Genomic DNA, 13,301 nt, shown 5'->3' on the forward strand with positions numbered 1-13,301 from the left:
AGGTGGTTATGGCGATTTATATGTCGCTAAACAGTTACTTGGTGGTTTCTATGGTGTTCTGGGAGATTGCTAGGGAGATAATAGGTGGTTGCTTGGTTTTTTGGGTGGTTAGGGAGCTAACAGGTGTTCGCTATGGTGTTCAGGGTGGTTGCTAAGGCATTGCTTGGTGGTTGTTTGGGTGATTGTTGGGGAGTTATTAGGTGGTTGCTAGGGTGTTTTGGGTGGGTGCTATGGAATTACTAGGTGGTTGCTAGGGTGTTTTGGGTGGTTGCTAGGGAGTTACTATGTGGTTACTATGGTGTTTTGGGTGATTGTTAGGGAGTTAATAGGTGGTTAGGGTGATTTAGATTTACAAGAGAGTTACTTGGTATATGCTAGGGACTGCTGTGCAGGGATATAATAGCACATCTCTTCATAACAAGCCACATGATGAAGTATCATTCATGTATAAACGGGATGAGTTGCACACCCAAGTTTGATACTTAAGGGTTAGGGGTTCTTTAAATACCTAACTATTAGTATGACCAGAAGTGTGTGTGTGTGTGTGTGTGTGTGTGTGTGTGTGTGTGTGTGTGTGTGTGTGTGTGTGTGTGTGTGTGTGTGTGTGTGTGTGTGTTTAGATGCGGCTGCTCCATCCTGGGCAGAACTGGAGAGCGTGGTATTGGCTGTGAAGGTTGTTGTCCACGGGCTAGTGGAATTCATACAAAACTTCAGCAAAAAGTGCCATGAAAGCCCTCAGGTAAAGAACGATCTCTCTTAACACTGCAAAGGTAGCAACGAAACTGCATCTGATGTGGCATATATAACAAAAAATATGTATTTACACAGACTGAACTAAATGAATGAAAATCTGAAATTATATTTTTAAAAATGAAACTGTAAATAATGAAATATATGCTCTATTATGACAACAACAAAATTTAAGGCTGCTCTGATGCTGCATTTCATTTACACAGAACCAAAGCAGCATCAAAACTGGGGGCTGAGGTTTGTCAGAGCAGGCATAATTTAGTCTGGCTTTTATGTGGCATTGCAGACAAAATAGACTTAACCCGGCTGTGTAAAAACACCTTATCACTGGTCCAGAATGAGATATTTTCAATACAGTCATAGCAATGTCATTGTAATTCTAGCTGATCCTGAAACAGCTTTCCGATGTGCATTGTGTTCTCTTTGTACAGGCTCAATCCAACAGCAAGTACAAGACCAGTATGTGCAGGGACTTACGGCAGCAGGGTGGCTGCCCCAGAGGAGCCAGTTGCACTTTTGCCCACACATTGGACGAGCTGGAAAAGTGAGAACACAATTCACTAAGAATTTAGTATTTTTGCATAAACTGCACAACTGTTTCATGATTTTGCCTTGATCTCTTACACACACACACTCACTCACCTCACTCACTCACTCACTCACTCACTCACTCACTCAGGCTGTCTCGTGCTGTAGTGTACGTACAAAAGAACACACGCACCAAAGTACTCTACCTCCCTGCTTCCCACGTCTCCCTGTTTCTCATTCTTATTCGTGTTCACCCACACAATCACAACAACACACAAAATGCTGGTGTGCCTTTTCCTTTCACTCATCACACCATTTCCTTATCTTTTCAGGTACAGAATGAGGAATAGGAAAGCTAGTGTGGTGGTTAGGCCCTTCATGTCAGTTCCAGCAGTTATGCCCAAAGCAGGCACCAAAGGAGTAGTCTCTGGGTCAGAGGTGGGTATTGAAGTGCTAACGAACTACGAGAAGGAAGCCGCAACCTCAGAGGACTCATCTCCAACTCAGCTGATCCCTAGAGGTGGAGACTACCAGGATGAAAAATCACTCCCCAACTGTGCCAATGGACTGCCTGCTACCAGCCTGGAAAAGTAAGATGTGGTTTATTAGTGGAGTTTCCCAAGGCAAGCATCAATTAAAACAATGAAAACCATTCAAAACACCTTAGCAACTGCATAGCAATGCCCTAGCAACCACCAAGAACCCCTAGCAACATGATGGTGATGTTTTCATTGGCAAGCACACCCTAGCAACCATATAGCAATGCTAAAAAAATACTCTAGGATGGTGCTGGGGTAGGCTTTACACTCTAACCTTAGGGAAATGTGATGGAACTGAAGACACAGAGATACCATTGTAGACATTTACTATTCACAGTCAGCAATGATTAATTGAATAATTGAGTGAACATGTCAAATAACAGGACAGTTACTGAGATTAAACATATTTGGCTGGTCATGTGATTCTAACATGGCAGCCCCCATGTGCGGACCCTCTCTATGTAGAATAAAACAGCTTTCATAAGGTTACTGATATAAATTGATTCCTCATCTCATGTTATTGGTCATTATTTTATACATAGGTTTCAAAATTACTATTAATTTATTTTGGAGTAAAACATTTTTAATCAGGAAAAAAATTGCTTTAAATTGTTTGTTTAACAGAAGGTTTAAGCTGTTCAAGCTGTATGGTTTTGCTACTGTACCTTAAAACTAAGATTTCATTGTAATTTAACAAGGAATCAGTTCTATTGGCTCTAAAAATGAACATTTTGCAGGGGAGAGTGTTTTTATATAACTTCAGCAGTGAAGTTCAAAATGCCGACACGGTTTTCCACGCATAATTTGTGTTAGCCCATGTCCATGTATGTGTTTTCAAACAAATGATACAGAAAAGTGAAATCACTAACAGAAACTTTTAACTTCTCCATCTTGCCTGCTCTCGACTCCTTTATCTTGCACACTGTCTTCACTCTATTATTGGTAGTCGGTCCCAAATGTTACTTGTATTTTGTATGAAGTTGAAAATTTTGTATGAACTTGTATTGTTGCTCAACACGGCGACCTCTGTTGTCAACAGTTACTGCAGCTCGTGTTGCTGGATGTCGCTCTGCATTCATTGAAAATGAATGGGATCTTGTTGCTTTGTCTCACGATGTCATGATTGTGTGAAACGAATGGGGTCTCCCCTTTTATCCCCAATTTGGAATGCCCAATTCCCAATGTGCTCTAAGTCCTCGTGGTGGCATAGTGCCTCAATCTAGGTGGTGAAGGACGAATCTCAGTCAATCCATGCATCTTATCACGTGGCCTGTTGAGTGCATTACAGTGGAGACATAGCGCGTGTGGAGGCTTCCCGCTATTCTCCGCGGCATCCACGCACAACTCACCACACGACCCACAGAGAGCGAGAAACCCATTATAGCAACCACAAGGAGGTTAACCCAACGTGACTAGCGTACCCACCCTAGCAACCGGGCCAATTGGTTGCTTAGGAAGCCTGACTGGAGTCACTCAGCACAACCTGGATTCGAACTTGCAACTCCAGGTGTGGTAGTCAGCGTCTTTACTTGCTGAGCTACCCAGGCCCCACCGATAAACAGTCTTAATTTTTGAGTTACTGTAACTGTAGAAATGTAAATTGTAGTCTTAACAAATAGGTTTAAGTTGCCCACCTTTGATACTCTGGTTCTTCTTCCAGAAATCCAATCAGTCACTTGGCTTCGATAGCATCTAGAGAGGAATGCTGTGGTCCTCCCAAACTTGGGTCTGTCCACACAAGAGCTCATAATGAGATTTACTACTCTCATGACCAGAGATCCCATTATGACCAGCCACCCTACCACCAACCTTCCAGTGAGTGACACATTTAGTCTCTTTTTTGTCTTACTATCGCTCTTTTTGTATAGATCAAAGGTTTTAACCAGGGGGTCATAGCCCACTAGGACTAAATTGTCAACTCTGGGGACGAAGTCCTTCAAATACTATTGTGGGCCTGGTATAGATAAACACATCCGTTATGCTTTCTAACTCGTTTTTTTCTTCCACAGCTCCTCCTTACAAATCATGCAACGCTCGCTTCCTTCGTTCCAGCAATGTGCCTGAGTCCATGTTACCACCTGCAATGGGCCCCTTGAATCCAGATCAGCACCCCTCTGTTCCGCCTCCAGACAGATTAGACCCCACCCATTATGGACCGCACTCAACATACACCGCCATATCTCATAGTCATGCACACTCCGTGTACACCCCCGTCTACGACAGCAGGCGCATGTGGAGGCCGCCGCTGTACCCCAGGGAGGGTGGGCGGAGTAACTCTCTCCCTCCAGAGGTTTTCCATTCATTTGTATATCAGCCACCAGTCAGAGAGCGATACAACTCGCTTGACAGCCCTTACTGTAGCACGGCTGATCAGAGAGCAGCAATGCACAGGGCAAGTTTTATTGGTGTTTATTAAAGTATTTTAATTGGACCACGTGGGCAAGGATTTTACCTAACCCTATTTGCCCCCGTGAATCGGGCTGAAAGTGTCATTTTAAAAGCCATAGTTTTAAAATCAGGTTTTCAGTTTAAAGCTGAAGTGTGTAATTTCTGTCTTTTTTGTAGGACTCATTTTGTAGGACTCATCTTGGCTATGAGGATCTCTATCACCACAAACAGGAACAGTGGGCACATCACCACGGCAACGTGAACAGACCCTCCCAATCATCTCCTGACTTCGCTATGGATTTGAGTCCAGAGGTAATGACCAATAATATGCTGTATTTAGAGGTGTGTGTCAAGGGAAAACTACGTCACATGCCTACATAGTGCTAAAGTGGGGTTAAATCAGATTTGTTGTTTCTTTGATTAATAACATTGGCACTAAAACTGCAATCTGTGGCGTGTTAAGCTATTTTAAGTGGAACTGTTGCTCAGCAACTGTGATAAATGCAAAGAAAGAAGCTTGAAAATTGTGTGTGCGCACAAAAGCTTTGAAATGCACGAACTCTCTGAGAAAGATTTGGCAACATACAGACTGAGTCACTTTGCCTTGTTTCTTTCCTCCCCCATTTTCTGAAACTGGCAGCCTGTTGCACTCTGGTGGGTGTGAGACAGAATGTTGTCATTTCTCTCTTTCTCCTCCTTTAGCATCCTAAGGCTGTAGGTGGTGGGTGTATGACTTGTAAGTGTCATGGTGGGGAAGAGAATCTTGCCCACTACTCACCCTGGTCGTGTGACATTATCAACCCATTTGAGTCAGAGCCCTACCATTTGTCAACCCACTCTTGTTCCAAGAATTCAGTAAGTGGAGTCACTTTAGATCACTCTGTAACACATTCCTTTTGATTCCCTCCAATCAAATCAAAATGAATTTTTAATTTTAGATCTGCTTCACTCTGCTTCACTCTAAAAAGTGTTTTTCTCTCTGATGAAGTCCTGTTGATTTCCTTAAACTGAATCAATATGAATGTGAAGGCAGTACAATTGGAGATGCTTCAGATCCGATTGGCACAGATTTACTTTTAAATTTAATTTATAACAAATTTCTATTGGTTCCCTTAAAGTGAATCAAAATGAAGTGCTTCAAATCACAAACTGATTCACTCTTATATATGCTTACTCAGTAACACGTTCCTATATATTTCTAAATGAATGTGTAGTACAAGTTGAGTCACTTCTGATCACATTTTAATTGTGCATTTTCCAAATTATAAACACCCTTCATTATGTTGCTACTCTTACTCTCATACAATTTTTAAACCTGATAGATTTGTCAAAAAGGTTACCAGTTTCAGTGTGACTGAAATTTTACAGCCATATATCAGATGCATTAGCCAAAACAGTTCTAAATGTGATGCAGATTCTGTTCCTATTTGATATCTGATTAACTATCCTTAGGATGGGGAAAGTGCTGGCAAACGGTGGCTTCATATGTTCGAGCCCTACAGGCGACTGAAAGATGAAGATCCCATCATTCCTTTTGGAGAGGGGCCCATCATCTCCAAATGGGGAGCGATCTCTCGGGCCTCTCGCACCAGCTACCACACCACTGACCCGGTCCAGGCCACTGCATCGCAGGGGAGTGTCGGTACCACATCAATCAACTTCAGAGGTTAGAATCTGCATCTGCTTGTTATAGTGTTGGTGTCTCAACAGGGATTTCAGCTTGAGTTACTGTGTTTGGTGACCCACTCTTTAACCCCTACTCAACTGGAAGCAAGAGCTACTCAGGATATGACAAAAAGGAGTTGTAAAGGCAGAGAAAAAAAAAAGTGAAATCCAAAGAACAGCAAAAATCCAAGGATAAAAATACTCACAAAAAATAAGCAGTGCTATAAAGTGCTTTGCAGGATGGCAAAAACTCTGGAACAATAGGTAATAATCAAACAAATAGTCCAAACAAAATTACTAAGCAAAAAAACTAGGAAAATTTTGCAGTTCTCAAAACCACAGAGCAGATTATGAGAACACAAAAAGACTGAGCAACTTGAAACACAAATCCAAGGGTTTAAGTACTTGAGGTAACAAGCCACAGGTGAACTCAATTACACAGTCAAAACAGAGAAGTTCTTTAGAGTGGAATTGTCTCCATTTGGTGGAGAAAAACAGTAAGTTCAATACCTTAACAGGACCACATCTCCTAGGAACAGCGCCGGACATTCACTTTGGGGTGACCAGGATTACGATAATGGAAATCTTGAATGAGCTGAGGATTTAAAATGTCATGAGCTGGAACTCAGGTTCGCTCCTCAGGCACATAACCCTCCCAATCCACTAAATATTGAATGTGGCCATGGGTGTACAGCAGACAGCTTACAGAAAAGGAAGCCTCACCATCGATGCAGGTACAAGGGGCTAGTGATCACTGGTTTAAGGTGGGAAATATAAATGGTAGGATTAATCCTTATAAAAAAGAAAAAAGCCACAGGATATACCTTTCTCAAAACATTAAATGGACCAATGAACTGGGGAGCCAATTTTTGAAACACTCTGCACACATAAGGTGTTTGCTTGAGGAGGAGGAGTTATTGGAGGCAAAACAGAGGGAAAAAATGCAGAGCCAAAGGAAAAACTGACTTATGCCCCAATCAGTTGAGCGAAGGCCCGCCAGAACTAAGAGGTAAACTGAGGTCCATGGACTGACACCAAGTCCTGTGGAAGACCATATGCTCAGAGCACATAATGGCACATTACTTCAGCAGTTTCTTGAGCATAGGAAGGTTTGGTAATGCATTGAATCAACCAGCAAAAGAGATTTTAAGTTCAAAGAAAGCATCCTCAGCCTCTTTGTTCCAGGAAATCCTGATGTTGGACTTTGTCAGTGTTGTGAGAGGTGCTACCACAAAACTGAAATTGCAAATAAAACCATCCGCAAAAGTTGGCGAAGCCCAAGAATCACTTACCCTATTTAACAGGGGAAGGCTGTGGCCACTCTCTTACTACATTGGTCTTTTTTAGATCTATTTAGATATTGGCCTTGAAATAATAAAGCCAAGGAATGACACCTTGGATGTATGGAAGTTACATTTCTCTGGTTTTACATAGATGGTTAGTACTTTAAGACACATTAAAGCAGAGGTTTTCAGCCCTGTTCCTGGAGTACCCCAACACTGCATATTTTGGATATCTCCCTTATCAAACACACCTGATTCAACTCATGAGCTTGTTAGTGAAGACTCTAAGACCTGAATTGAGTTTATCAGAAAAGGAAGATATACAAAATGTGCAGTGTTCAGGGGGCTCCAGGAACGGGGTTTAGAATAACTGCATTAGAGTACCTGCCGGACGTGAGGGACATGCTCATGACAGGATTTGGAGAACACTAAGATGTCATCAAGATAAACAAAGACTGCGTGTTTTAACATATTATGCAGGGCATTGTTAATGAGAGCTTGGAAAGCAGCAGGAGCATTTTTCAGACCAAAGGGCATAACCAGATATTCATAGTGGCCAGGAAGGGTGTTAAAGGCAGTCTTCCATTTACCTCTGTCTTGGATACAAAAAAGGTGGATGGCATTATGGAGTTACAACTTGATAAAAATTGTAGCTCCCTGAAGAAGTTGTAAAGCAGTGGACATAAGTGGTAGAGGATACCGGTTCTTAATATTTATCTTGTTGAGACCACGGTAGTCAATACAGAAGCTCACTAAAAAACTTACCTTAACTTAACTTAGAGTCCCTAATGTACTCTTCCATAGCAGTTGTTTCTGGACCAGATATAGAGAATATCCTTCCCCTGGGAGGGTAGATACCAGGGAACAGGTCAATGGAGCAGTCACACTGTAGGGACGATGAGATGGAAGGTTAGTTCTCCTTCTCTAACTGAAGACTTCCTTCAAATCATAATACTCAGGAGGGACTAGGGAAAGCTCAGGAGGTTTAGAAGACTCGAGACGCATTACCTGCTGCACCTGAGGCGACTAGGGACCATAAAGATTTCTGTTCATCTTCTGAGGAGAGAGTGACATTGAGGAACATGTCATTGGATGATGGTTTAGGAGCCAAGGGGTCCCATCACAGGCCTCCCTCCCCTGGGCCAGATTGGGCTTTTTCTGACAGCTCTGGACATGTGGATCTGAAGTCTCCTGGTTTACCACAGTAGAGAGTAAACCTCTATAGTATCTGACGGTTCCATTTGGTCTGGGACAGACGTGTACCTCCTCGCTGCATGGGTTTGCCAGAAAGTGGTGATCAGTATCGGCAGATACTAAGATTTCCGGTATCAGAATCGGATCAGAAGAGAAAAAGTTTATAGGTGCATCCCTACATAAACTAGGAAAACTTAGCAATTCTCAAAACCACAGAGAAGACTATAAGAACACACTGAGCAAGACTTAAAGACTGAGCAACTAGAAACACAAAATCAAGATATTAAATACTTAAGGTAACAAGGTCACAGGTGAACTCAATTACACAGTTAAAACATAGAAATTCTTTAGAGGTGAATTCTCCATCTGGTGGAGAAAAACAGAAAGTTCAATATCCTACACAATGCTTGCTTTTCAAGATACTACCTGAGTAAATGGATCCCATTTTCTGCCTTTTGAAGCAGTGTTTGATTTCTTTGCTTTGAGAGTGATTCATGTTCTCTTCTCTTTACAGACTATGGCTCTCATATTGTTCACAATGACCTCAGATCGGGCCCACGAGGTTCTGATTCCGCTAGTCACTCCAGATTTATAGAAAGGTAACACTTCAAACGGAAACATCTTATCTAGAAGCGTTATATTTCATAATTCAATTTGAACCAGTCTTTAACCCAAAGTATTGAATTCCGAGCATAACCGGTCTTGCACTCGTTAATGCTTGGTGGATGATAAAACAGGCAAAAACAAATCCATTAGACTTACATTGCAGGAGAGACTTGAAACATTTAATTTTACTGAATTGATGGAAACTTTGTACAAGTAGAATTCACAAGTAGTCCCCACGCCTTACCCATACGAGCAAAAAGACAGCTCCTATTTGTTTGTGTTTGTAGAGCTCTTAAACACACAGCAGAGAAGACTTACATTTCCATAGTCTCCTTTACACCCACACGTTCTTATCTCCTGCTACTATTCATGCATTACATTCAAATGATCTTAATGTCAAACATAACCATTCCTCTATCGAGAAGAATATTATTGGCAGTGTTGGGTGTAATGTAATTAATTACTGTAATTCAATTATTTCTTTCATAAAAAAAAGTAAAGGGACTTCTCTTATTTTTTCAGTAATTGAATTACAATTACTTCTGATGTAATTGTACAATACTGTACAATTCTGTATATAACAATACAGAATTTCAAATAGAAATGTAACGACAAATGTTAAAATAAACGTTTTCTAATTTAACGCTTCCCGCTTAAATTCTTTGGCCAGTTCATGAATAATTTATTTGATTTGATATGATTTATTTGAAAGAATATTCTTGTATTTTTCATCTGGTCAAGGTTAATAAGGGTTTTAGAAAGTAATTAGTAAAAGGTAATGCAATTACTTTTCAGACATTAGTCAGAATTAGTAATTAGTACAGTAATCTAGCTACACTCTAGAAGATGTTATGAGTAGTTAGTAATTCATTACTTTTTAGAGGAACGTACCCAACACTGATTATTGGTTATGTCATCTTTAAAGTGTTCGTAGAACTTAAAAAATATTTCCCTGAAATTGACTTAAAATGTCATACAAAGTTTCTTGCACCAATAAAAAAATCGTAATTTAATTTTTTATGACAAATTTCCACCCCCTCTTTGACCCTTGACCTGTCTGTCTGTACCTGTAAGACATCTGTATGTGAATTACCTCTTTTATGATTGCCAAACATCCATATACTGACATAGTTCACAATATTGTTCATCAGATTAGATCAATAGGCATTTATAAATAAATTTGGGCAGTTGCCACGAAGCAAACATATTCGTTTTCCATACCATAACCAGTGGAATGTAACGATTTTCTACACCAATTCAATACCATCGCAAAACTAATATGCTATTAAACCCTCCATTATTCACAAAGATAAATATTATTATAAATAAAAAATAAAACACTTTTGAACCCTTTTGGTTAACAGCTTATATATCAACCTATCAGACTCATAGAGCACAAATAGTAGGAAGTGGCATTTTATGTCGGCTTTAAATTTCAAAAAGCCATCATTTACGATCAGCGAAATGGAATCACTGTGCTCTACCAGTTCAGGGTACCTAGATCCACAAAAAATATTTGACAATCTCAAAAGCAAGATGATCTGCACGCTGTAATTTCTTATATTTTATTAATATCTCACAGTACAGGAGAACGCAGATGTTTCGGCCTCCTGGCCTTCTTCAGTATGTAATTTGTTTATACAACAGCAGAGTTTTTTGTTTTCTTTTTTAAATTAAGTCTTTTGGTTTCCCTCGTGTGGACATCAACTTCTAATTACAGGTAATTGGAACAATAAACAAACATGATTCTCTCCTTAATTACTTAACAAGCTTGTTAATTAGACTGGACATCTTAGTGCATGTGAGAAGTGATCAAATATTGTAAGTAACTACATTTACATTACATTTATGCATTTGGCAGACGCTTTTATCCAAAGCGACTTACAGTGCACTTATTACAGGGACAATCCCCCCGGAGCAACCTGGAGTTAAGTGCCTTGCTCAAGGACACAATGGTGGTGGCTGTGGGGATCGAACCAGCAACCTTATGATTAACAGTTATGTGCTTTAGCCCACTACGCCACCACCACTTAACTAGTGCATAAATTTCACCAGATAGGACTGAGTAAATATTAACACAATCATATAAGATGCAAACACACAATTCACCCCATCACAGTATATGAGCCACTGTAAAATCATGAATACATCAACACCTTCACAAAAGCAGTCATATTAAAAGTTGTTTTTCACAATGTGTCCTCTTTAATAACATATCAGTGATGTTTGGTGTCAATGATGATTACTTATAGGGCAGATTCTGAGTGTGAGAAAAAAAATTCTCAAATGATTTCAATATTACATTTCTAGTCTGAGAACACCAAACCTTAGATCTAGAATATTGTGTTCTCAGGTTTGGGTGTGTTTCAGAGATAAGTGTGTTTGTGTTTTAGTGATCATCTGACAGTGCCAGGGCTTCATGTGCGGCATAATTCCTTCAGCAGTGGGTCAAAGCAGAGCACAGAACTGCTGGGGAAAGAAGGGACAGAGAGTGAGCCTAACAGAGACATTGAGCTGGAGCTGTCCGCTCTGGACATGGAGGACACAGAGACAAAGGACTGCAAGCCTGAGGTAGTATCTTTTAGATTTAGGTTGCATTTACACTGTCAACCTATATCGATTTATTCTAAAATGTTATTCTAAATAGCCACATATACAGGAATACTCTGCGTTTATGGTGCCATACCTGTTAAACACTTGATTTACTACTGGCGACTACTAATCAATGATTAACTTAAAATACTTATAGTGTTGATTGACACAGCCTTATGGATCTTGGCGAAATATTAAAAGGGTCATGAATTGCTATTTTTTAATCATTATATTATCTTCTCTGAGTTCCAATGCTAATGTAATGTAATGTAATTCCCCACTGTTATGATTGGCTAACATCATGCTGCCCCCCATATTCAGCAAACTCAGTAGGAAGAGAATGAACAAGTCCCTCAACATTATAAAACAAAATTGCAGGGTTGTTACAGGAATGTACATTCAACACATTGCATCCATGTATATTAAACTCTTAATCTCAAGCACAACTGTTAACACTCAGCACACTCAACAATCAAACAAAAATGACATTCTAAATGTTCATGAATGAAATGGTTTACCTATATTTTTGATAATGTCCAAGTGTTTTAACAGTCCCATTCTTCAATAACAGTTCCTCTGCAAACTTGAATCGTATTTGACTGGTTGACAAGCAATCCACGCTGACATGAGCCGGAAAATAAACCACATGGTGAAATGACCATAAACATACTGAAGGCACACTGAGAAGCACATAGCCGGAAACACACCAAAATGGTCAAAGACGTCCATCTAGTCTATGTTTACATAAACCAACCATTAAAAATAGTGCAGATGGATGAAAGAGCACGTCCATGGCGCATTTGATCTCAAAACAAAAGAGGCAGAGCAGCTGAATGAAAGAGAATTTCTTCAACCTTTCAGAGTTGTAACTTGACACCGCATCTTTTAAAAACAGCAAGATACATGGCAGCGGTCTAAGAGTCTGTGTAGTTCATGTTTATAAAAAAATAGTCCAGAGTGGTCCCCTTGGTGTTAGTTAGCCACACAAGGCCTACTCTCTTGACTTGAACTGCGTGTCGGTGGGCAGGGCCAAGGGTACGATGACGCATATTGTGGGATGTGTAAATACAAATGAGCAATGTTTCGTGTTGATTTGAAAACAAGACGTTTCAGCTGGGTGGCAACTGTAAATGGTCTTTTTAAACTGGGAAGGAATTTTAAATTCTGAAATTTACTTTATCTTTTTATAGTGCAGTTACCTCTTATGTCTAAATACCAAGGAAAATTTTATTCTCCATTTCATGACCCCTTTAAATGTAAAAATGGTGTGATTTTGGCTGAAGTTAATGTAAATAGGTGAGACAAAAAAAGTGCATTAATGATCGTGTGCATTAAGCGTTGCAGAGTAAATGAAACCTTAGCCTTTAAAGCCCAGATTATATTTAGTTTTGTGTTGTTTAATGTGTCTTTTCTTGTATTTTCTGAAGGACTCTTATGAAACACAAAGCCGCTCACAGAGCAGTCACCTCTCTTCGGTCTTCAGTGAGCCAATGGCCAGTTCCCAGTTGGACAATCATCTGTCTCACAGAATGGACACCCACCTTATAAAGAAGATGGCATTCAGGTGAGTCAAAGGCATTCAGAAGCATAGCTGTGTAAAGATTTATGGCCAATTCACGCAAGCTTGAACTTTTGACATGAAAAACATTCATAAAAATGTAAACTAAGCAAAGTGTCTCTATGAGTTAGAAATTTTGATCCATCGTTTTTTATTTGGATGCTAATAATACAGTGTGGTCGTCGAGACATGGCTGAG

The 13,301-nt window shown here is 40.0% G+C and overlaps 1 protein-coding gene across 1 annotated transcript in view; it reads left to right on the top strand.

Moving 5' to 3' along the window:
- Nucleotides 1-13,301, top strand: part of rc3h2 (ring finger and CCCH-type domains 2) — a 36,501-nt gene that overhangs the window by 15,636 nt on the left and 7,564 nt on the right. The window contains exons 8-18 of the mRNA XM_052116965.1: nt 621-739; nt 1,182-1,294; nt 1,611-1,868; nt 3,478-3,632; nt 3,827-4,209; nt 4,383-4,517; nt 4,908-5,060; nt 5,658-5,871; nt 8,862-8,946; nt 11,347-11,524; nt 12,973-13,109. Coding sequence (XP_051972925.1) covers nt 621-739; nt 1,182-1,294; nt 1,611-1,868; nt 3,478-3,632; nt 3,827-4,209; nt 4,383-4,517; nt 4,908-5,060; nt 5,658-5,871; nt 8,862-8,946; nt 11,347-11,524; nt 12,973-13,109 — 1,930 coding nt within the window. The remainder of the gene's footprint in view (nt 1-620; nt 740-1,181; nt 1,295-1,610; nt 1,869-3,477; nt 3,633-3,826; nt 4,210-4,382; nt 4,518-4,907; nt 5,061-5,657; nt 5,872-8,861; nt 8,947-11,346; nt 11,525-12,972; nt 13,110-13,301) is intronic.

This window comes from Xyrauchen texanus, chromosome 44, assembly GCF_025860055.1.
Source record: "Xyrauchen texanus isolate HMW12.3.18 chromosome 44, RBS_HiC_50CHRs, whole genome shotgun sequence".
NCBI classification, from domain to species: domain Eukaryota; kingdom Metazoa; phylum Chordata; class Actinopteri; order Cypriniformes; family Catostomidae; genus Xyrauchen; species Xyrauchen texanus.